This window comes from Cyprinodon tularosa, unplaced genomic scaffold (genome assembly GCF_016077235.1).
Source record: "Cyprinodon tularosa strain WSP-4 unplaced genomic scaffold, ASM1607723v1 ctg362, whole genome shotgun sequence".
In the NCBI taxonomy this organism is placed as follows: Eukaryota; Metazoa; Chordata; class Actinopteri; order Cyprinodontiformes; family Cyprinodontidae; genus Cyprinodon; species Cyprinodon tularosa.
Genome location: NW_024039077.1, coordinates 703,909 through 729,834, shown reverse-complemented (window position 1 = coordinate 729,834; position 25,926 = coordinate 703,909). Strand labels below are relative to the sequence as shown.

The 25,926-nt window shown below is 43.4% G+C and overlaps 1 protein-coding gene across 1 annotated transcript in view; it reads right to left on the bottom strand.

Moving 5' to 3' along the window:
- The window catches only part of abcc4 (ATP-binding cassette, sub-family C (CFTR/MRP), member 4), a 64,071-nt gene that overhangs the window by 10,552 nt on the left and 27,593 nt on the right, over positions 1-25,926 (bottom strand). The window contains exons 9-20 of the mRNA XM_038295895.1: positions 18,993-19,100; positions 16,991-17,080; positions 16,457-16,648; positions 15,270-15,364; positions 7,424-7,510; positions 6,854-6,950; positions 5,445-5,648; positions 3,634-3,771; positions 3,523-3,560; positions 3,339-3,445; positions 3,109-3,255; positions 2,945-3,024 (exon numbers count right to left, since the gene is read on the bottom strand). Of these exons, the coding sequence (XP_038151823.1) occupies positions 2,945-3,024; positions 3,109-3,255; positions 3,339-3,445; positions 3,523-3,560; positions 3,634-3,771; positions 5,445-5,648; positions 6,854-6,950; positions 7,424-7,510; positions 15,270-15,364; positions 16,457-16,648; positions 16,991-17,080; positions 18,993-19,100 (1,383 nt within the window). The remainder of the gene's footprint in view (positions 1-2,944; positions 3,025-3,108; positions 3,256-3,338; positions 3,446-3,522; positions 3,561-3,633; positions 3,772-5,444; positions 5,649-6,853; positions 6,951-7,423; positions 7,511-15,269; positions 15,365-16,456; positions 16,649-16,990; positions 17,081-18,992; positions 19,101-25,926) is intronic.

The window sequence follows — 25,926 nt, the reverse complement described above, 5'->3', positions numbered from 1 at the left end:
GGATCTGATCTTTTCATGTCTTTCTGAAAAACACGGATCCGATTTTTTCCAATGCGACCCAGGCCACTTGGCTATGTGGTCCTGAATCCGATACGAATCTGATCTTTTCAAATGTGACCTATGTGGGAATGGCCAGGTCGCCCGACAAAGGTCACTATTGTGGGTCTTGCTATGAAGAAGCGGCAAGAAAAACAACAACCGTGATGGATGATGATGATACGGAGAGCAGTATTTATGTTAAACCATCTTGAAAAGATGGTATTTTTATGGTTGGGAAAGATCGCTAGATGTGCTCCGGCACTACAATCCATGTTTACTTCTGTAAACACAGAGCACTATAGCCTGTGATGTCATTGCGTCCTCGACTGCGCATGCGGGACACTTGCGTTGTATGACTGCAGTTCACACAGAAGATCACATACAAGTCGCATATATTTGGAAATGTGAACGACAACGCAAAAAAAATCAGATTTTACAAATAAATCGGAATTGAGCATCAAGGCCTGCAGTGTGAACGTCGCCTTAGTCATTTATTTTCATCCCTGAATGTGTGAAAAAATGTTTTAAAAGCTCGAACTTCTACTTTATTAATGAACCTATTTTGAAAGAAAGGTAAAGAAATACTTTTTGATAAAAGCCTTTTTCCTTCCACTTCAGTTGTGCTCTACTTTTTTATTGGTCCATCATATAAAAATCATAATAAATATTAAAGAGGAATAGGTAAAGAAGTTTAACATCTTAATTTTTTCAATTAATTAATGCCTGTTTTGCAAACCCAAATGGGAAAAAAATAAAAAATAAGGAATTTGAAATCTCATTTCAAATCTTACACCTAGTTTCTGAAAATATAAATGAGAATAGTGCTACTAACCTAGTTAACAGTAACAAGCCTGATAACAGGCATGTGTCATTACATTTATTCTACATCATGTTGATCACAAGTGCATGAAATGTCAGACCTCCGGGTAGAACAGTCGGAGTTAAGGGACGCTTAACTCCGAGGTCACCAGCGTCTCCAACCCTCCAAATTGTGCCAAATGCTTTTACTCGACTATTAGACCTCTACAATCACACTGAAGTATTTTGATGACCGCAAAATAAAATTTAAGCATATTTTTTAAATTTTTCTAACATTTTCATTCGGTTACTCATTTCAGCTGACAGTTTTGATTCATTGTCAGATTATACAGAATATGAGAAGTGAGCTCCAGTGCTTCTTTCATTGTGTTTTTTTTTTCTTTGCCTTAGGCACTTAATAAAAATAAGCAAAATCAGAAATATTTAACAAAGTATGCGTTCTGCTCCTAAGGTTGCAAAATGCTCTCCTTTATTCAAATTAACCATGCCTTGTTAGAGAGGTAATTTCATTGGCTACATGTTCTTATCAAATACTTTATGAGGCTTCAAATGACGGGACTCTGTGCGTACTTGGCTCCCAGACTGGAGTCAGATCCTAACAGAAATGGTTTTTTTTTGTAGGCAGGAAAGTCGAAACAAACCAAACAGAGGAAAAACGTTTGGGGATGAAGCCTTCTCAGCAGGACATGTAGCTTTAGCTTTGATGAGCTAACTTTTCTGATGGTAAAAAACAGGCTTTGGGTGTCGATTTTCTCATCATGGAATATTTTTATGACAAATATGCTGGATTGCTTTTAATCTGTGGATCCTTACAGACAACTGGAATATAAACAGTGGAAGATTGGACTAATAATATGGCTTCAATAGTCCTTCAAAGGTTGGGAGTCATATATCAGGGTCCCTACAGCATAAGGCAAGTTAAATTCAAGACTTTTTAATGCCACTTGAAATAAAAATTTAAGACCAAGTTCATAAGAAACACAAGAAAAACCTGCTTGCGACAACTTAACCCAAAGGTTTATTTTAACATAAACCACTGCACTTTTTCGAATTTTGAAAAGCTTCCCATAAAGGAAGAAAGCTAAAAACACACAAATGACAGATATATTTTAATAATTAACTGAATTCACAAACCTTGTTTTAGAAGGTAACAAAACATCAGTTTTAAAGCCACAACATAACCAGTGCTAAGTCTTTTTTGCAGCTATTTTTCTTTGTATCGTTTTCTTAGTATGTTTGATTTGGTGATAAGTGGAGGCGTTGCAGAGACAAGGGTGGAACAAAACCGAGAAATACCGGCTGTTTCTCGGTAACTCGATTATGACGCTTTGTGTTTCGCGCTTCGAATGTGCGACTCCACTGCCTTAATTCCCATCGTTCCGAGCTTAAATGACTTCTTGCACAAAATACATGTATGTTCCCTGGTTTTAGCCATGGAGAAAACTCTTGGCTGGATACCAAAATTTTGTTACATTTACACTTGCTCATATTTTCCAGACAAAAAGTTAATGGTGCATCTCCCAAATGTCCCGGCTGAAACAACGCCTTTATTGGTTCCGCTATCGGGGCGGAACCAATAATGGCGAGTCGTTATTTTTTTTTAAATAAAAAAAATTGTCGATTTTAAAGTTGTATTTAGATTACAAAAATACATCGGAATAAAAATGATCCTATTTATGATGTTTTAAAAATTAAGACCTACGAAAGACTGATTTAAGACATTTTAATACCAATTAAGGCCTTAATTTTATTTTGAAGAATTCAATGCCTTTTAAGACTTTTTAAGCACCCGCGGGAACCCTGTATATGCTCTTCATATTTATGTTTTAGCATGCTGCTATATCTTTATTCATTGTGCTTTGAGGCGAGTTATGTCCATAAAAAAATAACTTGTTTAAATTGAGAATAATGTAAGCACATATGTCAGTATTTGCAAACATTTAACCATTGGTTTTTGCATGCGTTTCGCTGACTTGGTTCTAAGGGGTGTGAATAATTTAACAAATCATTATACCTAAAAGAAGCTAGAAATGTAACCAGAGCTGGTGATTTTCACTAGTTTATTCAACGTGCTATCGGTCCTCACCTGAATTAAGTCTGTAAATGTCCAAGGCAGCATGTTGTCCACCTGACCGATGTCCTTGGAAAACCTGTTCAACACTCTTCCTGAAGCGATAAAACATGAGAGCGTTTAGTCTAGAGCCAACGCTACATGAGGTCATCTTTGAACGCGAGGACAGAATCGCTCACCGATGGGGTTTATGTCAAAGAAGCGTACAGGAGCTCTGAGGATGGCGTTAAACATGCTGTTATGGAGGCTCTGAGCAGATTTCACCAAAACCGTAAACAAGATGATGTTTCTCATGAACCCAAACAGGATGGTGGATGCAGTTAAACCTGGGAAAAATAAATAAAAATAAGGTTCAGCAGAAGCAAGGAAAACCTTTAAACGAGCATGCTGGGACGCGCAGTCAGATTACCTCCATAAACACCGAGGTAGAAATCTAAATCCAACTCGGTCACATTGGATCCGTTTACAGCCATGCTGCTGTTGATGCTGCTGGTTAGCTTGTCTTGCTGTCCTGCCCTGATCAGTCACAATAAGACGATTTCAGATAAAATGTAAGAGTAGCCGTCTAAACCTGTAGTCACAAACATCCTTACCAGTAGGCCAGCCACCAGTCATTCATGACATATGATACCTAAAAACAGAATATATTGATTATTTACAGGTTATATTGAGATAATTAAACAAGCAAAGTTTTCTTTATGTACCTGAGCCAGGAGGTTAAGCACAAAAACAAAGATTAGAACCAAAATGTTTGCTCCAGATTGCAGGTATTTCAGGTAGAGTTTCAGTCCAATGGTTCCTTGAGCTCGAGTCTCCTCTGGTACCGTTTGCACTGCTTCTGCCTGCAAGGGGACATTACAATAAAAAAAAAAAATAAAAATCAGTGTTTTGCAGCTACACCATCCTCAACTTGTCAACTGCATAATATATGAAAACTCTAGTAGGGTTCCTGCTTTCATTGCAACCCCCACCCCCATAAAGGAGTACAGAACACCTCACCTATTCAGCCAGGCCAGCAATTCCCTCTAACGACCCCCCTTTCAGAGACATAGACAGGTATATATTGCAGGATAACAAAGGAGCCAAAGGACGACCCATTCCTAAGGGGCGGACCTGTTCGTCCGGTTCAATTTGCACGTTTCAAAGCCAAAACAAGGCGTCGTTTCAACGCTATTCTTGACATTCTGAACTGAAAATCTTCCTGGATGGGAAGCGAAACTTTTCAATTTTTGAAACAAAGTGCAGTAGATTGTTTTTTGATGTTTGGAGTTGCTCTTAACATGGCTGCACACCCAAAAACAGCACACCACTCTAAACGAATACAGCAATGTCTGAATCATCTGCTCATTTTCCACATTTCTCTCCTTTCCCATCACCACGATGTCTCAAACTTTTTTATGCTTTATTCTAGCCCCAGTACCTGTTGATAAACCCAGACCTGAATGAGAACAGGCAAAGTCCATGCAGAAAGACCCAAAGACAGGATCAGACTTTCGTTCTGTAAGAAGGCAGTGCTAATGACAGCACCACCGTCCAAATCTGTAGAAACGAGCAGAAAAGCTGGTTGGTGGTTAAAAGAAAAATTTGACCGGTGTGACGCAAAAAGAGTTATTCCAACGATTATTGAGAACACTATTAATCATTTTTATTTACTAATCATCAATCTATATTTAACAGAGTGGGAAAAAAAGTGAAATAACGATGTGTACGGTTTGATTGGCCCTACATGAAAGAAAAATCATGCCTTGCAGCAACAACGTTTCAGGTTCTCTCAGCATGTAGTTTGCATGTTCTCTCTGTGCATGAATGGGTTCCCCCCCGTACTCTGGCTTCCTCTCTCGGTTCAAAAACATGACTGTTAGGCTAAATAATTAGGTCAGAGCGTGTGCATGGTTGTATGTCTCCATGTTGCCTTGCAACAGACTAGCGACCTGTTCAACGTGCCTCACGTCCTTGTGCAGGATAGTTACTGAATGTTGTTTTGATGATGTATCTTGATTAGTTTAATGAAATTGTGATGTTATTTGATCCATCTCGACTCTGTTTAAAGATACATTTTTTAATCTTAATTGTACCTTACTAGTAAAATAAAGTTTAGATTATAAAAAAGGGAAAGAAAAAAGTTAAATAAGCAAGAGTTCAATGAGCAAATTTAGAGGAAGTCTCGTGGATAACATGAGACATGCAGAAATGACTCAAACCATCTGACCAAACGAAAAGAGGATCTGAAATTAAAGATATATATTTTTGAATTAGAGGCTGCCATGTTGAAAACAACGCCCTCCCAGATAATTAACATTTATCTCTCAACATTAGTTGAGGTCAAAGGATTAAATTCTCTATCCAATTAAGATTTGCATAAAACCTGTGTTCTAACTCACATTTAAGCTTAAAGTCTGTTTTATGGTGAAACGAAACCAAAGTCATTAGAGGACTCTGTGTAACTAAACAATAGCTAATGTGGACAAGCTGCTCACAGCTCTCCCTTTTGTTCTGGACATTTATAACCACAAACCGGTAAATGGTCTCCATCTTTGACCGAATGAACCGAGGAGGTATGGGAGAGAGTCGAGTTCTGGGACAGAGTTCTGATCCTAGCAGGAACATCTTGAGGAGGTATTTGCTGCTGATCTTCTTCCTCTTCCTTCTTTAGCAGGGAAGTGAAGTCCACCCCAGAGCGCTGCAGCTCGTTGTAGGGTCCTTTCGCCACCAAGTGACCCTGATAAAACACAGTGGAAACATATCAGCATGTTAACGCTTTTCTTTAACCATCTAGGAGATGAGAAACAAAGCAGGTAGGAAAGTTGGTGCAAAAAAGCTTTAGATCCTTTGGAATTTGTAATCTTTAAACATCCAGGGTCAGAAATGTTAGCTGATCTGCTTCTGTGAACAACTTTTTCCATATTTTGCAACAGATTCTAAGTAAACCTCGGTCTGGACTTTGATGGGGACTTTGGTTCTAGCTGTTATCCAGCTAGAAGCGGAACCTTGGTCCTGTTTAAATGCTCTTTTAGACAGACAGGGTTTCCTTTTATACCACAGCATGCTGCTGCCAACACTGTGTTTTACTGGCTGTGTTTTACTGCACTAAAATCCACAACTTTTATCCTTATCTGTCTGCCATGTTCCTTGGTATATAGTTTCTGTGGGTCACTATAGTTCAGCAGAGAGCCAAGGCCTCCAAAACCAGCTGAATTTATATGGAGCATAAACAACACCCACATGGACTCTATAAACTAACAGGCAGCTGCTGAAGGCAAATAGCTTCATGGCAACTGATTCATTTTAATGGAAATCTGAAAAATCTACAAAGAGTATGAAATATTATCCTGGCCCTGTAACTCCAACTGTAATCGATACAGGCGCGTCTTTTCCAGACATCAGGCTAAGGATAAACCACCAAAAACAAGCTTCTCTATTTATTGGACGCCGTCCACCCACAGCTGGGTTTAAGAGGAAAGTGGAGGAATAATCAACATTAACCAGCAGGCGGCCTTAATGAGGTAATGAGGCTGTGGGTTCAAAAGCTTTCAGTTTAAAACATGCAAACAAATCTGACCCACAGACGGGAGGAAAAGGTCAGGGGTCGGTTTGAGCTCAGATAAATCTACCAACCAGGTTAGATGTTTGCAAACATCTCAGCCGTCAATAAGGTTCACATTTAAAAGCTGCTTTGAAACTCTCAACAAAACATGTCAACCTTATTTTCCAAAACTGCTAAGCTTCCCTTCAAGCCCTGATCACCTCACAGATCCTAAGCCTTATTTTACAGATGCTTTTCTTTTTACATCACAGATCCAGGCTTTTAAATCTATTCCTCTGTCAATCCAGAGTCAAATAACTGGTGCAGATGAACAGGAGTCAAACAGGACAGGTTTCATGCAGAGAGCAAATATGCAAAAAAGAAACAAAATCCAAACGAACCTCTTTGAGGACTAGAATCTCGTCTGCCGCCTTCAGGTACTGCAGCTGGTGGGTAACCAGGATACGAGGTTTGCCCTTCAGAGCCCCACAGATACACCTGATAGACACAAACAGGAAGCCATAATTAGACAAGAAAAGGATTAAACCCTTAATGGGTTTATGGGTTACTAACAACATATTTACCATTTAATTCAAGCACTAATCTAAAGCATAGGAAACGTATTTATTCATCCTTGCCAGTCATCTTTTTTTTCCACTCCTTTCAAAGGGGAAATTCTTTCGATTTTAGATTAAATAAGTATATTTTTACTCACTAACCAGAACAGGCTGCATTCAAGTATTGTTTTCTGGTCAGAGTTGCAAAAAAAATAAAAAAGGCTTTAAGTACTTTAGCTAAACAATAGCCAAGACCTTCAAGAACCCAATAAAAGACAAACACTACAGTTACATCATGTTCAGAGACTTCCTCTAGCTCTTTCCCGTCTGGGAAGTTCATTGTCCTGCGAATCCATCGTCCTGATTATTGGAGGCTTAAAGGGAAAACAGCTGAACAGACTGGATAGGACTCACTGTTCAAAGAGGTGTCTGCCAACCTCGGCGTCCACAGCACTTAAAGGATCATCCAGGAGGTAAATGTCTGAATCCTGATATACAGCCCTGAAACAAAAACATAGTTTTAGAATGGAGAAATGTCACTCCTCTCTAATTTCAGGATGAGTCTCAGTAATACAAGAAACATTTCAACATTAAATCACATTATATCACTCAGAAGCTGCAAAATTCACATTATTAACCTTTTCTGTGATGAAGCGGCACAAAGTAAGAAGAAGCCTACAAGGAAAATATGCTCAGAATAAGAGCAGATAATCTGTGAAGGCTTCATTGGAACACGAACGAATAAACAGTGACGAAGGCCGTGAAATGGAGCAAACCACTTAGGGAGAAAGACGCACACTTCAATAAAGGGTTCGTTTATAAAACAACACCCAGGAATTAACGTTAAGGATTTTTACCAGTTGCCGAAAGGGCAAGTGGCTTTTACATTTCATCTGCCCAGAAACAATTTTTACTTGCCCAGTATAATGTTTTATAAATATATTTCCTAATATTCATTTTTGTATATATATCAATGAAACATGTTTGTTTTTTTATGTTTTTTTTTGTAATTCAGTAAGTTTCCAGGTTCCTGGTGTGTATATGCATGCATCAGATAATGAACTCAAGCCTACATTACTGTGTTAACATGCTTTTCAATCCTTCCTGCACATTCTTTTCAAACTAAACTTTGCTTTAAACTGTTGTGTGCTTGGAAAAATATAAATTGTAATGTTAAAAATCAAAAAAAACTAGACAGGTTAAAAACTTACACTACTACTACTCAACAATTTAACGTGTTTAGCTCTATAACATTTAAATGCACCACTCCAGCGAATGCCGGTGATTTTAAAGTTATTTTGAGTGACAAATAATTTTTTTTTTTTGCAATCATTGCACTTGCCCGGCGGGCAAATGCAATGAAATTTTTACTCTCCCGACAATAAAAACTACTTGCCCCAGGCGATCGGGCGATGGTTAACATCGAGCCCTGAACACCCAATACAGGACGGTGCAGTTTTATAAAATATGCACCAATACTGAAAATTTGTCTTGGATGGATAAATAATGTTAATATAAAAAACTCAAGGTGGTGATCCTGGAACCTACAGGAGGATACATAAAACGAAAGTTATGTATGTAACTACGGTTCTATGAATCCCGGATGACCGCCAGAGGGCGGTGCTGAAAGCACTGAATGTTCCCTTCGGGCATGCGCAGTTCGAGTAATTATACCAACAGAGTCACACCTGTGACACCGGATGACCACTCAGAAGCTATATAGCCTGGTGTCATCCTTTGCTCTGCTCCTACAGAATCTTCTCGCAAAAGCAAGGATTCTGAGTGACAGAGAAGCTCTGGCGGTCATCCGGGATTCATAGAACCGTAGTTACATACGTAACTTTCGTTCTATTTCATCCCTACTGACCGCCAGAGGGCGGTGCTGAAAGCACTGAATGACTAATGCCAACGATGTCACAAGGAATCCTGAGCACATACCTCACAGAGGAGGCCCAGCAGAACCTTGTAAAAGGACCTGACCCAGGGGATGAGGGGCAGCCACATTGACACTGTAGAACCTGGTGAAGGTGGTTGGGGAAGCCCATGAAGCAGCAGCACATATAGCTTCCGGCGGAACCCCTCTCAAAGCAGCCCAGGAAGCGGTGACGCTCCTGGTGGAATGTACTCTCACACCGACTGGCAGGGAGCAGTGACCTGCAGCGTAGGCGTGGCAGATGACCCTCACAATCCAATGGGACAGACGCTGTTTAGAAAGAGGACAGCCTAACCTTGGACCCCCATAGCATAGGAAAAGCTGGTCCGAGCGTCTCAGATTGGCGGTGGCTGCAATGTATGCCTCCAACGCTCTTACTGGGCACAACAACTCAGACTCATTCTCAGTTGTACCAGATTGAGGCTGAAACCGAGCCAGCCGCAATGGCTGGTTACGGTGAAAAGGAGACAACACCTTAGGCACAAACGCAGTATTAGGCCACACGGTAACACCAGAGCCATCTGGATTCCACCTGATACACCTAGGGCTGACAGAAAGAGCATGTAGCTCGCTGACCCTCTTAGCTGAGACGATAGCCATCAGGAAAGCAGTCTTGCAGGAAAGCCACTTGAGTTCTGCTTGTGCCAAAGGGTCGAATGGAGGGTGGCACAGAGCTGTGAGAACCAACGGCAGATCCCAATCTGGGGCTCGTGGGGCTGGCTGCTGGCACAACCTACGAGCACCACGCAGAAAAAGTGAAACCAGTTCATGGCGCCCCACTGTACGGTTGTCCACAGTTCGGTGAAGACATGAAATTGCTGCAACATACACTTTAAGGGTCGAAGGAGAGCGGCCCTTATCAAGGAGAGACTGGAGGAACTCCAAAATAGTGGGCACCGAGCAGGAAACTGGGTTCTCATTGTGGGCAGAGCACCACTGAGAAAAGAGGCGCCATCTGTTAGCATACTGCAGCCGAGTGGAGGAAGCCCTAGCACTCAATACGGTGTGTCTCACGGTGTCTGAACACCCAGTCAGCCTCCCAGGGGCCATGCCCACAGCTGGAGACGTTGAGGGTTGGGGTGCCATATCTGTCCCCCCAACTGAGACAGCAGATCCCTCCTTGCTGGAAGACGCCATGGAGTACCGTGACACAGACTCCAAAGCAGCGGGAACCACGGCCGCGCTGGCCAGAACGGAGCTGCCAGCAACACTCTGTGGCCCTGCTCGAGAACCCTCCGTAGAGTCGGCCAAATCAGTGAGAGGGGTGGAAAGGCATACAGGAGAACCTGCGGCCATGGATGAGCCAGTGCATCCTGGCCCAGTGCGCCCGCCATCCCGGTTAGGGAATACCATAGGGGGCAATGGGTCGACTCCTCTGTGGCGAACAGATCTACCTCTGCCTGCCCAAAGAGGTTCCAGATTATGCGCACTACGTCGCGGTGAAGAGACCACTCTCTCGGAGCAGGTGCCTGGCGGGATAGAGAGTCCGCAACCTGGTTCTGCCGTCCTGGCAGATACGCTGCGCGCAGGGTACACAGACGGGGAAACGCCCATTCCAGGAGATCCCTCGACACCTTCAAGAGACGTGCTGACCTGGTGCCACCTTGGTGGTTTATATGATAAACAACAGAGGTGTTGTCTGTCCGAATCAGCACGTGCCTTCCCTCTAGGTGGGGCAGAAGGCACCTGAGGGCCATGTGCACAGCCCGCAGCTCCAGCACATTTATGTGTTCGGTGCGCTCCCTTGGGTCCCAAAGACCCTGAACAGCTCTGTGTTGCCACACGGCACCCAAGCCCATGAGGCTGGCATCCGTGGTGACCACCTCCCTTCGACACACTACTAGCCCCATAGGAAAACACCACTGGACAAAAGGGTCCCGTCTCGCCAAGGAGCTAGGGCATGGAGGCAGCTCCTGGTCACCATTAGCCTGCGATGCCTGTGCAGCCTGGCGTCTAGGCGAAAGCTGTTGAGCCATCGCTGCAAAGGACGCAGAAGGAGCAGCCCTAAGGGCACGACACGAGTGACTGATGTCAGTTTGCCCAGCATTCGCAGGAAGATGATGTAGGGAAACTCCCTGCCCAGTCTGAATCGACGGACAAGCTGGAGTATGTCGTCCACCCTGTGAACAGATGGACGGGCCATCATGGTAGCAGAGTCCAGATGCATCCCAAGAAAGGTGGTTGTCTGAGATGGAACAAGACAACTCTTTGCCAAGTTGACTTTGAGGCCTAACAGTGACACATGAAGTAGAAGCTGGGACGTATCCCGAGAGGCAGCTACCTGAGAGGGAGCACAAAGAAACCAATCGTCCAGGTATGGCAGAATCCTGACTCCGGAGGCCTGTAGAGGAGAGAGGGCTGCTTTCACGCATCGAGTAAACACCCTCGGGGAAAGGGAGAGCCCGAATGGGAGCACCCGGAATTGCCAATGGCGCCCCCGATATGCAAACCTGAGAAAACGGCGATGTTCTGCCGCAATAGGCACGTGAAAGTAGGCGTCTGTCAGATCTACTGATGTAAACCAATCTCCCGCCACAATGGTCTGAAGGACCTCTGTTATGGTGAGCATGTGGAAGGGAAGGACCTTCAGGTACCGATTCAGTCCCCTTAGATCTAAAATGGGGCGAAAACCGCCGGTCTTCTTGGCCACAAGGAAGTATGTGGAGTAGTAGCTCTGGGTTGCCGCAGAGGATCTACAGACTCGATTGCCCCCTTGCCCAGGAGGGCGGAAAGCTCCTGGTCTAGTGCCTGAGATTTCACCGGGTCTGTGATGACAGTCATCTTGACCCGGTGTGAGAGGGGGGGCCGCCGTCGGAACTGGAGCCTGTAGCCATTGGTTAAGGTGGCAACCACCCATGGATCTACGGCATGAGCAGCCCGAATGTTCGACGGCTGGCCCGGTGGCATCATCTTCTATCCCCACGGCCCCTGGGGGCCCTGGGGGGAGGGCGTCCAGGATTTGAGGCCCGGGTCTGTCTAACAGGGCGGCAGACTGGCTCACGAAAGTCCCTCCTCGGTCTCTGCTGCACATCATGGGGACAGGAACCAACAGGTCTGCCACCAGTCTGAGGTCGTGGCTGAACGCTGGGGGTAGTGGCAGGGCGGCCCGAACGCTGGGGAAAGGCAGGTATGCTCCTGCGAAGGCCGGAAAGCTGCTGGCTAGTCTGACGTGCCTGAGCAGTCCGTTCCAGCGCCTCCAAGGCAGCTGATCCAAACAGCTCCCCTGGTACAACCGGGACACCCCTGAGGGTCCTACGGCATGCTTCAGTCAGAGGAGATTGTGCCAACCAGACCTGTCTACGAGCTTGGACAAGGAAAGACATGACCCGTCCAAGCTCTCTGGTCATCAGCGCGAAGGCCTGCAGCGCTGCGTCACTATAACCAACCGCCGCACTTGCACCACCAGTGTCCTGAACAGATGCAGACAGGGCAAACATGAGGTGCGCCAGAGAATTGCCAGGGCCAGCACGCGCTCCTGCATTGTACGCCTTACAGAGGAGGTCATCTGTAACCCGACATCGAGTCCGCGGGCACCGGACATCAGGACGCAGGGCTTCATCTGGTGACACAATCAGTGAAGCAACAGCTGGTTCAATTGCTGGCATACGGTCTAGGCCGGCCTTCACCGACTCATGAATGGCAGCTAATACACGACCATCCGAGGAGAGGCGCGACAGCGCTCTCGGTTCCCGCCAACAGGCGTGTAACTCCTTCAAGTACTCCTCTGATGGAGGTACAGAAAAAGGAGTAGGAGCCCTTCCACGTCTGAAAAAGGCACTGCCGGAGCTGGATGCCACTCCTTGTGGGAGTTCCAGCTGCAGCTGCTTCAGGGCCATAGACATGACCTCCCGCATGGAACCGTCACCGGCCTCTCCAACCGCACTCTGAGATGAAAATGAACCAGCCTCAGAGGCTTGAGAGGACCCTGCCTCCTCCTCATCTCTAAAATGAGAAGCGGAAGCAGCCAGAGAGATAACGTCATCCTCTACAACCAGCTCGGGCATTGGTGGGGAAGAGAGCCCAACCACTGGGAGCGAGGGATCAGATTGCCGTGTCTGCAACAAGGACTTCATCTCTGCCAGCTCTGCTGACAACTGCTCCACCCTTGTGGACAGGCCCTGGTCAGGTTTGGCCCGCTTCCTCCGGGGGAGGGGCACAGATGCTGTGGTCCCACCACGGCGCTTAGAACGCTTGGGGAGAACCACCTGCCCAGAGGGCGGAAGGTCCGAGCCCTCCTGGGGGCACAACTGGGCCAACCGGGCCACCCTCACTGCATGGGGCATAAAGCTGCAGTTCATACAGGGGTTCTCAGACAGCGCCTCCAAAAGGTGCTCATGTCCAAGGCAGGTAGGGCACAGGTCGTGGCCATCCTCTGCCTGCAGGGCAGCCCCACAATCCATGCAGCTGTGAGAGCCATCCATGTCGAAGGCCGACAAGGCTTAAAGAACAGAAAGTTATCGAAAATCGGGAGAGGGGGCGCAAACGCAGCCGTCACCAATTACAGCAGAGAAACGAAAGAGGCTGCGAGCACAAGGCAGCCGATACTGGGAGAGGGGGCGAGAACCGCTGCCGTCACCAGGTATAACACCAACAAACTAAAGAAGCTAACTACGTTAGCCGTATATAACTTCGGCAGTGAAGTTATTCACACTGGGAGTAGGGGCGAAAACGCTGCCGTCACCAGTTCGAAACAAAACAGCACAAAGCTGTAGGTAAAAAGCTAAAGTCGTGAGCCGGGAGAGGGGGCGCGGACGCTACCATCACCAGCAAACAACTCACTTACCTTCCGTAATCCTCAGAATCGACCCGTTGCAGCCCTGGGAGGGCGGAGAATAACCGCAACTCCGGTCAAGAGACAGGGGCTTCAGACAACGGGGAAGTTAGCGAACCGCTTGCGAGAAGAAAAAAGGAGCAGAGCAAAGGATGACACCAGGCTATATAGCTTCTGAGTGGTCATCCGGTGTCACAGGTGTGACTCTGTTGGTATAATTACTCGAACTGCGCATGCCCGAAGGGAACATTCAGTGCTTTCAGCACCGCCCTCTGGCGGTCAGTAGGGATGAAATAGAACGTTTTACGGTTTGGCAGAACGGTTTGGCAAATAAATAACTTTATACTTTCTCAATGACTTCCTCATATCGTTTTAATTTTGTCATAAACTCTTTATGATGCTGTATTTTGCAGCTCTTATCCAAAGCTTTTAACATCCCTCAGAGGATGACTCAAGCCGTCATTTCAACAGTAATATTACAGTAAACCTGTCAAATGTGATCATTCAACTAAACTTGAGTGTAAAGATGGCCACAGCATCTCTGGAGGAACTGCAGGCATCTGAAGCTCAGGTGGATAAGTCTGAATGGACATTGGTCGTAGATTTGCCTTGAGTTTCCAGAAGAACGTCACAACCATGTCCGTCATGACATGCAAGACAAGTTTGTGAAAAGATAAAAAGAGACTACATCGACCTGAACGCATTCCTGATCCAGTGGAAAGCTGCGCCACAAACTCGCGCCATTTAGCACGACTTTGACGTTTATCTGCCAAACTTGTGCAGATCTCTTACGAAAGTTCAACAACTCGACTGGATTTCTAAAAACCGTAGCTCTGGATTGTCTTCTTCAGAAAATATGGAGCTGAACACAAAGCGTAAAAAACAATCCACTGGACTTTGTTTCCAAGTTTGAAGACGTTTCGATTCCCATCCAGGAAGCTTCTTTAACTCAAAATGTCAGGAATAGCGTTGAGTTTGAGGTTTTATACAGTAGCCCATAAAAACCTTGTTTTTGTTTTGAAAACATGCAAATTGAAACAGACGAACGGGTCCCCTTTGGAATGGAGGTCGTTTGGCTTCTTTTGTTAGCCTGCAATGCCCCATTCCTGCCTGAGTCTCTGAAAGGGGGGGTTGATAAGGGAATTGTTGGCCTGGCTGAACAGGCGAGGTCTTCTGCTCTCCTGTACAGGGGTTGGCGTTGCGATGATAGCGGGAAGGGATCAACTCACTACTGTACAACTACCGTATAAAACCGCAAACTCAACGCTATTCCTGACATTTTGAATTGAAAAATCTTCCTGGATGGGAAGCGAAACATCTTCAAACTTGAAACAAAGTCCAGCAGATTTTTTTTTTTACTCTATTTTGAATGACTATGACCTGGATGACTAAGAATCTTCACCAGCATAACAAAGACATTTCAATTTTGAATACTATTCTTTTAACCTGTAATCATGCACAACTTTGTGTTGATCAACCACATAAAATCACAAGAAAATATTAACGGTTATATTGTGGTTGTAATGTTTTTTTTTTTTCCATGGCTGCAGCCTGACCTGGCCAGGTTGACTCGGGCTTTTTGTCCCCCGCTGAGCGTGGCCCCTCTGTCCCCGATCACAGTCAGATCCCCGTCTGGGAGCAGCTCCAGGTCCTACACATAAACGCAGCTTATATTAAACCACTGAGGACTTCAATATCACTTGTTGTCAACATTGTCTGAAATTGTAAAGATGATGAACGTAAACAGGTTAATCTGGCAGTTAGAAACAGATTACAACACAATGACTCAGCAGCTGAAAGGCTGACCTTCATATGAAACACAGACAGGTAGATAAATAGCAAGTCAAAGGTTATACAATTCATTTAGGACCTTCATGGCTATCCATGCTAACTCATTAATCAGGATAGTAAACATTAACAACCCAACAGACTTCAGTGGGAAGAGTCTGGGGCTAAATGTATCACTTTTAAAAGGTTAAAAAGCAATGAAGTTATTTTTACATATGAGCAGCTCTGGTTTCAACATGCCGTTCTTTTTTTTTTTTTTTTTTTTTTTTTTAAATAGAAAACTGAAGCCATTTAGGTTTTAAGCAATCGACTCAAAAAAAAAAAAAAAAAAAAACAGGAAACTAAAATATCTAGAATATTATTATCTTGAGCGAAATCAAAAAGACAACATGACACATCAAATAGCTACAGATGTATCATCCAGGGAAAGTTGGCAGCTTTCTAAAGAAACAATTAAAATGCTTTCACTTTATTATGCAAACATAAATTATTAAAATAATTTCCTTTTACTCCTCAATAAGTCATTTAAATAAAAGGTTTTAAGTATATTAAAAGTAGAAATAAAGCCTTTAATAATAATTTATATACAAAAAAGTGCATTGATTTGAAACAATGAGTCTCAGTTTTTGTATCTCTGCTTCTGTTTCCTTGAAACCCAGTCGGACTCGGTAGATGGACGCTCACACTGAGCCTGGTTCTGCTGGAGGTTTCTTCCTGTTAAAAGGGAGTTTTTCCTCTCCACTGTCGCTACAAGCATGCTTAGTGTCAGGGATTGCATTTGAGTCAAAGAGCCGATGATATCAACTGGTTTTCCTTAGATAGAAAACTTTGAATCAATTTGACTGGATGATCAGGTGAACTGTAAAGGGCCTTGAGATGACATGTGGTATGAATCGGCACTATAGAAATAAACTGAATTGAATTGAATAAGTGTAATAGAAAAAATAAACCTCACCCTTTTCAGAGCACAAGCTTTGATGACTCTTTCATACTTCTGAGGTTCTAGATCTTTTCCGAACAAGATGTTGCTGCGAATGGTTCCAGGAAACACCCAGGGCTGCTGAGCTGCGTAGGTCAGCTGACCTCTGACTCTCAGGTCCCCTTTCTCTGAAGGGAGCTCACCCAGGATTGAGCTCAACAGCGAAGACTGAGAGAAAATACAAACGCAAGCATGTCAGGAGCCGTATGATGACTCTATACTACCTACAGTGCTGGGAGACAGTATTTTCCCACCAACAGACTTCTTTCTTTTTTAAGGAACTGAAACATTCAATATTAAACAAAAACAACCTGAGATTATCTAAAAACTTTAATTTAGGGTGAAGCTTTTCAAACCTGGTCCAACAGGAAAATCTAATTGCTTAAATCATTAATTAATAGTGTTTCAATAGTCTGACCCAGGCCTATTTACAGCCACACCACGACAAACAAGCAGGAAGCCAATACTTCCTTACAGCACTGAAAATCAAAGGAGAAAAAAAAAACTCACCTTTCCAGCTCCAACTGGTCCAATAACAGCCAACAACCGATTAGAGTCCAGGGAAAGGGAGATGTTCTGCAAAGTCGGAGCATCTAAATTCTGGAGGAAAAACAACTTTGTTATATTGGCTAACTTCATCCCAGTCCATCTTAATCAGCACAGTCTACTTATGTGACTTTATTTTTCACAAATACGCCTAGTAGCTCACTCTGGTTGCATACAAAGTTTTTTTTCTGAAAGATAACGTCCTGCTGGTGTATTTCTTTTTATTTTTGTGTTATGTGCCTTCGTTTTGCTCAGTTTGTTACTAAATGAAGGTTCACAAAGGGGTGAAAAATGAAGCAGATTAGTAAGGCTAGCCAGTTAGCAACTCTAAGCTAGGACCAAGATTCAGTGGGAATAATGCTAAATACTATTTGATTCCAAGAGGGATAAAACTGGAATACAGAGTGAATGTCAGTGTTTAACCTCCTAACATCCACCTCATTTTGGGTAATCCTTTTCATACCCAAATGGAAAAGCAAATACCTTAGGAACTGTAAGCCCAAATTACATGAGCAATACATTATTTGAAAGCTAACGTCCTCTAGTTTAAAATTGGGTGAGTAGAACACAGATCAAGCTGCATCAATTCAAACATGACTCAAAGCTGTTGTTTTATTCTCGGCAATGATAAGTCTTTTTTTGAACAGCGGTAATAAAGACATTCTTGAGCTGTGGGGTTTTGAACATTTGGTGTCAGCTTGGAGCGGCGCACAATGGCTCCAACTGCTGTTGTCTGTTTTTCTCTTTAACACAAGCCTATAATGCAGTACCCCTTTAAATAAACTACACACTTTCGTTCGAAAGCTTATTTTTTGGCTACAAAGCCCAACACCCTACGTGGTTTTAACCAATAATAGAGAATAATAACGCGTCATATCGCGCAACACTGGCTGAGATTTCGGGGACTTATATCTTGCTGAAATCGCGTCATAAAAATATGCAGACACTTTTGTGTTGTAGATAAGAAGACGATGTAAAGAACCATACCAAATATCGCGGGCTAACAACCAAGGAAATAAGTATTAAAAGTAAATATTTGCAAGATGCTGAGAACAAGCTAACTTCTCTGATGTCAACAACCGGACGTTAGGGACGATTTTCTCATCATGGAATATTTTTATTACTAATATGCTGGATTACTTTTAATCTGTGCACTGTTATGGATGAATGGAGTATAAACAATTGAAGACTGGATTTATAAAACGGTTTATGGACGCCTTCAAAGGTATGTAGCTGTGGCTGCTTTGTTTACATTTTGGCAAGCTACTATATCTGTTTTATCTGTGCGTTGGTGGTTATATTGTGGAGAATCTAAGCTTTCCAATGATGTCCAAGATGTCTATATTGGTAAGATATTACCGGTGGAATTTTTTGCATTCTGAGTTATTACCACACTTAACATCCACTGGGTTGCTGGTTGTCTTAGAGAGGTTAAAGAAGTGAAAGTTAAAGCTTCAGAGGTGTTGAGTAGAGTTGATGGATGTGAATAACTCCTTCCTTACAGACACTGAAGCGATAGCAATGTTATAACAAATAGATAAATTAGATTAGGTTTGATGGATGAAGTTTCTTTCCACTTGATGTTAAATGAGGCTTTGGGAAGGATTCACTAAACCTTACAGCTGCTGTAAATCGGCTTATTTCATTCATATCTGTTGGTCTTTTACCCCAGCAAGCTGTTTTTTTACAGTGAGGCATTGCAGGACGGTCCAGTTCTATTTAATAGTGGCCACATGGCTCTTTAATAGTTCTTTGGTACTGCAGGTAGATGGCGCAGTGATTGTTTTTTGTCACCCACTGCTTCATTAAAAAGGACTAAACACTATAAGGACCAAGCCTTAGTGTATATAACTTTACTTTTTCATGATAAAATGGGATCTAGTTTTTCCTATATAGGCACATTACCTGACTATGGTGCTTTAAGCTACACTGAGAGCAGATCAAGGAAGAGTTTTAGGAATCTAACCTTGTCCCAGTAGCAGGTAAGATCATTAATCTCCACACCAGTATCCTCCTTCTCCTCCTTTGACAGAACAGTGCTGGTTTTTTTTATCTCATCCAGCAGCAAGAACTCCTATAAACAGGAAAAAAGAAGAATTATAGATAAAATTCACCCAAATAAACAAAGAAAAAATACTTTAAACATTTACATTGCATACGGGAAGTTAATAACCAGGATTGAACAGAAATATATGTCCATGAATTCTTATCTGAAGGATTAGACCGAGTACATTTTATCCAGTTTCTACATAAAATCTTTAAATAAACATTAAAAATCAATGTCAAATGTTTCAGTCCCCAGTTCACTTAGCTTACTGCTGTGGTTGAATTTTCCCAGCACTGATAAAGGTTAAACACTGATCTATTTTTAGAGCAGTGCATTATTGATGCAAGCTGAGAACCGATGAAACATAATAGCTCTCAAGATTCGCCTGAAAAACCTTTAAAAATAAAACCAACAACAGATGGTTTAAAGGTCGTTCTCCAATATGTAGCATCTTGTGTTTGACTCCTAAGCTCGACATTACTCAGCACTTTTATGCAGCCTGATTTAATTTAGCAGAAGCCTTTAGATTTTCTTCTACAGCCTCAAACTTAAATTTGAGAATTATAAAGCAGAACTAAAATCAAACTAAAATAAATTGCTTTAAAACAGAACAAAATTTAACATTGATACTGTTTATATAAGGTAACTAATGATTTTGCATGCAGGTTAGGGAGAGGAATAAACAGAAGGAAGCCTGAGAGGAACCTAAGAGAAGCTGCAGAGATCTACAGTTCGAGCGAGATGATCTATAAAGGGAAAACAGACCTGGAAGAAAACCTGTTTGAGGAGGCAAAAGAGTTTAAGCTGGGGTCGATTTGCATTTCTTAAGCATATAAAGTGTGTTATTAACCCTCTCCAGGCAGATGTTGCAGATTTGCAACAGCTAAATGCTACTTAGCTAATTACTCCACATCCATATTTTAAGAGCTTTTGTTATTTAGAAGTACAACAGAAGGACTTAGTTGTGCATTTGCAACAAACAGCCATGTTGAAAGTGAGTCAGCAGTGTCATGTGGTGAGCTGGAGAGAAACTGAGTCCTTGGTGTCACTGAAACAGATTTTCTATGCACCAATTTCATGCAAGTATCACTGCCAATTTCCATTATTTTGAAATCAATACTACATAAGATGAATCATGAATGTGTATACAGGGGTTGACGTTAAGGATTTTTACCACTTGCCCAACTTCCTCATTTCATTTGCCCAGAAACAATTTTTACTTGCCCAGTATAATCTTTGATAAATATAGTTCCTAATATTCATTTTTGTACAATGAAACATGTTTGTTTTTTTAAATGTTTTTTGTAATTCAGTAAGTTTCCAGGTTCCTGGTGTGTATCTGCATGCGTCAGATAATGAACTCAAACCTACATTACTGTGTTAACATGCCTTTCAATCCTTCCTGCACATTCTTTTCAAACTAAACTTTGCTTTAAACTGTTGTGTGCTTGGAAAAATACAAATTGTAATGATAAAAATCTAAAAAAAAAACTTGACAGGTTAAAAATTTAAGATTAATTATAAGATAGAAATCAATGTCACAAATGAATAACTTATTTTAGAGTCACGGTATGTTTATACAAGATAATACTATTAATATAATGTGACTTTTCTAGAGAATCATTATACATAGTTATTTTATACAGGGTTTCCACAGTCTTACATAATTTCAGAATTTCCTGACTTTTAACTGCCTCAGGATTAGTTTTCCCTGACAAAATAAATGCAGCAACAAGACAATTATAATAACATAACAGGTCGCCAATTTAACATGTTTAGCTCTATAACATTGTCTAAGAGAAAAGAAATTAAATGAAAAATTTTTAATGTATGACCTGCATCACTGTACAGAAGACTGCCATATGATAGCACTTTTAGCTTGTTTGTTGTTTTGGTAACTACATCAAAATTACCGCTAGGTGGACAAAAATCACGCCATCTGGCGGAAAATCCCGCGGCTTTTTCAAATCACGCGAGAATGTGTACAAATCAACAAAACTGGCGCCAGCTGGGTCGTTTTTTTAGCGAATGTCAGTGATTTTAAAGTAATTTTGAGTGATAAATATTTTTTTTTGCGATCATTGCCCTTGCCCGGCGGGCAAATGCAATGAAATTTTTACTCTCCCGACAATAAAAAGTACTTGCCCCGGGCGATCGGGCGACGGTTAACATCGAGCCCTGGTATAGATATGACACATGCCAATTAGTAGATTTTATCTCCTCTGGGTTTTCCACCAGAGGCATCTTGATTTCAATGTTGTGGATTCGCAACGTGTGCCCAAACAGGTACCAATGGATTCTACATGCTTTTTCTACTAGTTTGCCTATATTTTGAGCAACAATTTAACAGAAACAGCCTTCTCAAGAGGTTTTCAGATTTTGGTGGAGAAAAGGTTTGAGAAAAAGATGTCTCTAATTTTGTGAGAGAATTTTTTTTCCCCGAATTTTGTTCTGTTAATTTTTTGTTTGTGACATTCTAATAAAGTTAACGTTCATATCAGACTCAGTCTTCAGTGTTAATTTACCACTCCCGGCCACTGCATGTGAAGGTCTCTCTCAAAAAAAAAAAAGTCTGAATTGTATATTACTATCCCCATATGATCATTTTCTCCAAATATCTGATTTTTCCTGCAACTACAACTTAATTTGAGCCTGAGAGGGTTAAGAGGCGAGGGAAAGGCCAAATGATTGCCACACTTCAGCATTTTTTATTTTTAAATTTACTTATGTGCTGCACTGTTTGTCCATCAAATAAACACTGAAGTCTGTAGGGATAGTGTTACAAAAAGTAAAGCAATACGTTTAAAAATTATCTTGAAAAACTGGTCTAAGGTTGAATGAATTCATTGCTACAACCACAAAGTTTGCAAGTAAACAAGGTTGAACCTTAGAAGATGTTCAATCAAGGTTCCAAGTTAAAAGCCCAACTCTGTAATAACTTCAGATATTTAACAGTAAAGCAACCTCTTGTCTCCAACTGAGGTGTTTTTATGGATGTTTTACTGCAGCAGTCAGGAGGCCACATGAGTTTATCGGGTATAAAAACTACAATGAAATCTGGACTGGAAGATAAGACATTTAAAGAGCAGAACATCAGACCTGAAACGGTGACTAAGCAGCGATTACATCAGAACTGTAGCAGAACAGCAAAGTCAGCCATTCTTGTTTTTGTTTTATATAAAGCCCTAAATAATCCAGCTACATGAGACCTCAGAGATCTGATTGTTTTCCTTATGTCCTAAACAGAGCACTCTGCTTGCGACCTGCAGGTTTCTAGAAATTCTAAAAGCAGAATGTGAAGCAGATCTTTATCAGGCTCCTCTCCTGTGGAACTAACTTCTGCTTTTAGTCCATGAAGCAGACACTCTTTCCACTTTTAAGACTAGGCTTTATATTTTTCATACAGCGTAACACATCTGTGCATCTCTAACTATATTATTATTCATTTAAATTAATATATTTTCTTCAGTAGAAGGAAATTCTAGATCTGTATTAGTGAAATGGGCCCAATTCACAGGGTTATATCTGTACCGTTCTACTTCTACAATAAGTTTAAGTTAAATTAAAAATCTCTTGGGTAGAAGGAAAGTTTAGTCCTTTATAGGCATTTGTTTTTTAATATTAAATGAAGTAAATTTTAATCCCTAGAGTTGGAAACAATTTTCTGATTTTAATTACTGCCTTTTCTGACCGTATATTAATCTCAAGTTGCCTTTTAGAATTTATGAATGTACATGTGCACATTCATACATACACTTATCCACTGACAGGAGTTTATGGCTGCCTCTTGAAACAAAATCAGCAGTGATGATAAAAATCACAGCAGAGCTCTGCTATTGAAAAAGTATTGGGATCAGCCGATATCCGAATTTATTATCTCTATGGTTATGCTCCTATAGGCCTGCCACACATGACTAGGATGTGACTTCCTGCTGATGTTTTCTTTAAGGGATCCCATCTCATCCTTTGATGGTGGAGATCATCTAAACAATATCTCCATTTTTAATTACCGTTTAACAAAAGACTTTCAGGGCTTGTGCTCTCTTAGCAGTTTCAAACCTTAACCTGAGAACTGAATACTAAAGAGTTTAGTTCTCTTTATTATTTACGCTATTTTTCCCCCCTTTCCTCATCTTTCTTTCCTCTGGATTAACCTTGAATGAGTAGAGCGCCTGAGTAAACGAACTCCACATCTGTTCGTCACCTAAACATCTCCATCTCTCCGTTTTGACCTCTTTAAATTATATTTGACATGACCACACCTAAACTCCCCAAACTCTGCTTTTTGTCTCTCCATAGTAGTAATATCTGGCCATTCTGAGGGGTAAATCTGTTTGGCTGCTATGGTAGAGATCTGATGCTATATAGAAGATCCATTTGTTAGTGAAACTGTCCCTTTCAGGCATATTTTGGCTCAGCTTTTACTGCGATTAACTGTATGTACTTCCTTTCACCTTCTAACTTTAATTCTCGCTCAGAACCGTGTTTCTATTTCATCCCTACTGACCGCCAGAGGCGGCGCTTAAAGCACGAATGATCACTCTTGCGCATGCACAGGTCTAGAATCTTATACCAACATAGTCACGTGTGACCCCCGGTGACACCGGTGTGCCTATATAGTCACGTGACAGCGACAGCTCAGTCCCTTTTCATCTTCTCGCATGCGGGTTGAACAGGTGGTACGACACTGATTGCTTGTCGCTGGTAGCCTCGAGACTTTGGTCGGAGCTGCGAGGCTCATCTCGCCCTCCAGAGGCTGCGCAAGCTTTTCATTATTTACAGCTTGGTTTCTTCGTCTGGTAAGTTTTTTTCTCTTATCGACGGCGAACGGGGAGGCCTTGACTGATGCGGCATGCCCTAATTGTTCTGTCCTTCGAAGCGCCAGCCAGCCTGTGAAACGTGTGTCTTCTGAGGCTATGGGGCCTCCACGGAAGAGGAGCAAGAGGAGCCCCAGGGTTCCGGAGGGCATATCTGGGCAGGTGGCCCAGCTCGCTTCTGAACTAGAAGGGATGAAGGCGTTGCTTGAGTCCCTTAGGGGCGAGCGTGGCGCTGACATGTCTGGAGACCCTGACCAAGGACATAGCGTTGGTTCGGGAGTCTCTGCTTTAGAAGATGATGCCATTTCCCTGGCAGCGTCTGGCACTGATTTTGGGGATCAATTTGACTCCGGCTCACTCCTCTCAGAAGCCGGTTCACATATCTCTTCTGGCTCTAAGTCAGAGGAGGATGGTTCTGTAGTGGGCGCTCTGAGAACTGCCCTCGCCCGGTTGCATCTGGATGCTCCACAGGACCAACCTGCGGCTTCCAGTGCTTTCTTTCGGCGTCCTACTGCTAGGGCGTCCTTTATGGTTCCCCCGTCTGCAGAGTATGTGAAGGAGCTCCATGCCTGTTGGACAGACACTAAGGCCTTCTCGAGGCTGACCTCTGACGGCAGGGCACTGGCGGCCATGCATGATGCGCCCAGTCTTGGCTTGGGCCATATGCCTTCGGTTGAGCCAGCCATAGCTTCCCTCATTGTGGCGCCGGATGAGGCTTTGAGGGCCAATGCCAGGTGTCCTCGTCCTCAGTGCCGTGTCACTGACGATCTGCTCTGTAGAGCCTATGACTCTGGGGCTCGTTTGGGGCGACTTGGGAATTCCCTGTCGCATTTATTACTCGGTCTCTCGGCTTCCTTGGAGGGCGTCGCGATCGACGCACCTACCCAAGGACTGATGGATGCGTCCCTCCATGCATTTGCTCTTCTGTCGAGGGAGGTTGGACGTGTCCTGTCTACCCTTGTTCAGGCACGTCGCCAGGTCTGGCTGGCTCAGTCTCCTCTGACGGAGGCATGTAGAAGGACCCTGATGGGCCTTCCAGTTGTTCCTGGGGAGTTGTTTGGCTCCGCTGCACTTGCAGCCCTGGAACGATCGGCCGAGGCCTCGCGTACCAGGCAACAGTTGGCCGGTCTGCATCGCAGACGAGCGCAGCGTCCTACTAGGAGTGCCTCTGTGTCCCTGTCAAATGCTTTTCCTCCCCGGACTACACCTTGCTTGGGGCAGCCACGGTTTGCTGCAGGGCCTGCTGCCAGGCCTGCCCATGGCCACTACGATCCACCGAGGGGTCGAGCTAATGTCGCTCCTCAACCTGGGCGGGCAACTCAGCAACCCTCCCGCCCCCCGAAGGGCAGGGGGGCTCGGAGATGACGTCACTGGACCGGCGGTGGGACACTTTACCCCGGAGCAGCTCGGTTGCTGGGCCGCTCTTGTGTCCGATCCATGGGTGGTGTGTACACTTACCCGGGGTTACACGCTACAGTTCCGCCGCCGCCCTCCTGTCCCTGGTCGAGTCAGGATGACGGTGATTCGCGACCAGGTAAAAGCTCAGGCTCTGAGCCAAGAAATAGACACCTTGCTGGCCAAGGGTGCTATTTTGCCCGTCAACCCCCTGCGGGACCCAGGGGGCTTTTACTCGAAGTATTTTTTAATTCCCAAAAAGACTGGGGGACCCCGCCCAATTTTGGACCTGAGGGGTTTGAATCTTTACATGAAGTCCATCCCCTTCCACATGTTGAGCATCAGGGACGTGCTTCAGGCAATTTCCCCAGGCGACTGGTTCACCTTGGTCGATTTGAAGGACGCATATTTTCATGTTCCGATTGCACCACAGAATTTGCGTTTTCTCCGCTTTGCATTTCAGGGCAGGCATTTTCAGTTCAGGGTTCTCCCGTTCGGCCTCTCTCTGTCCCCGCGTGTGTTCACTCGGTGCATGGCCGCGGCCTTGTGTCCTCTGCAGGCCAGAGGGTTGAAGATCCTGCCTTATTTGGACGACTGGCTCGTCTGTGCGCCCACAGAAGCTCAAGCTGCTGCAGACACGC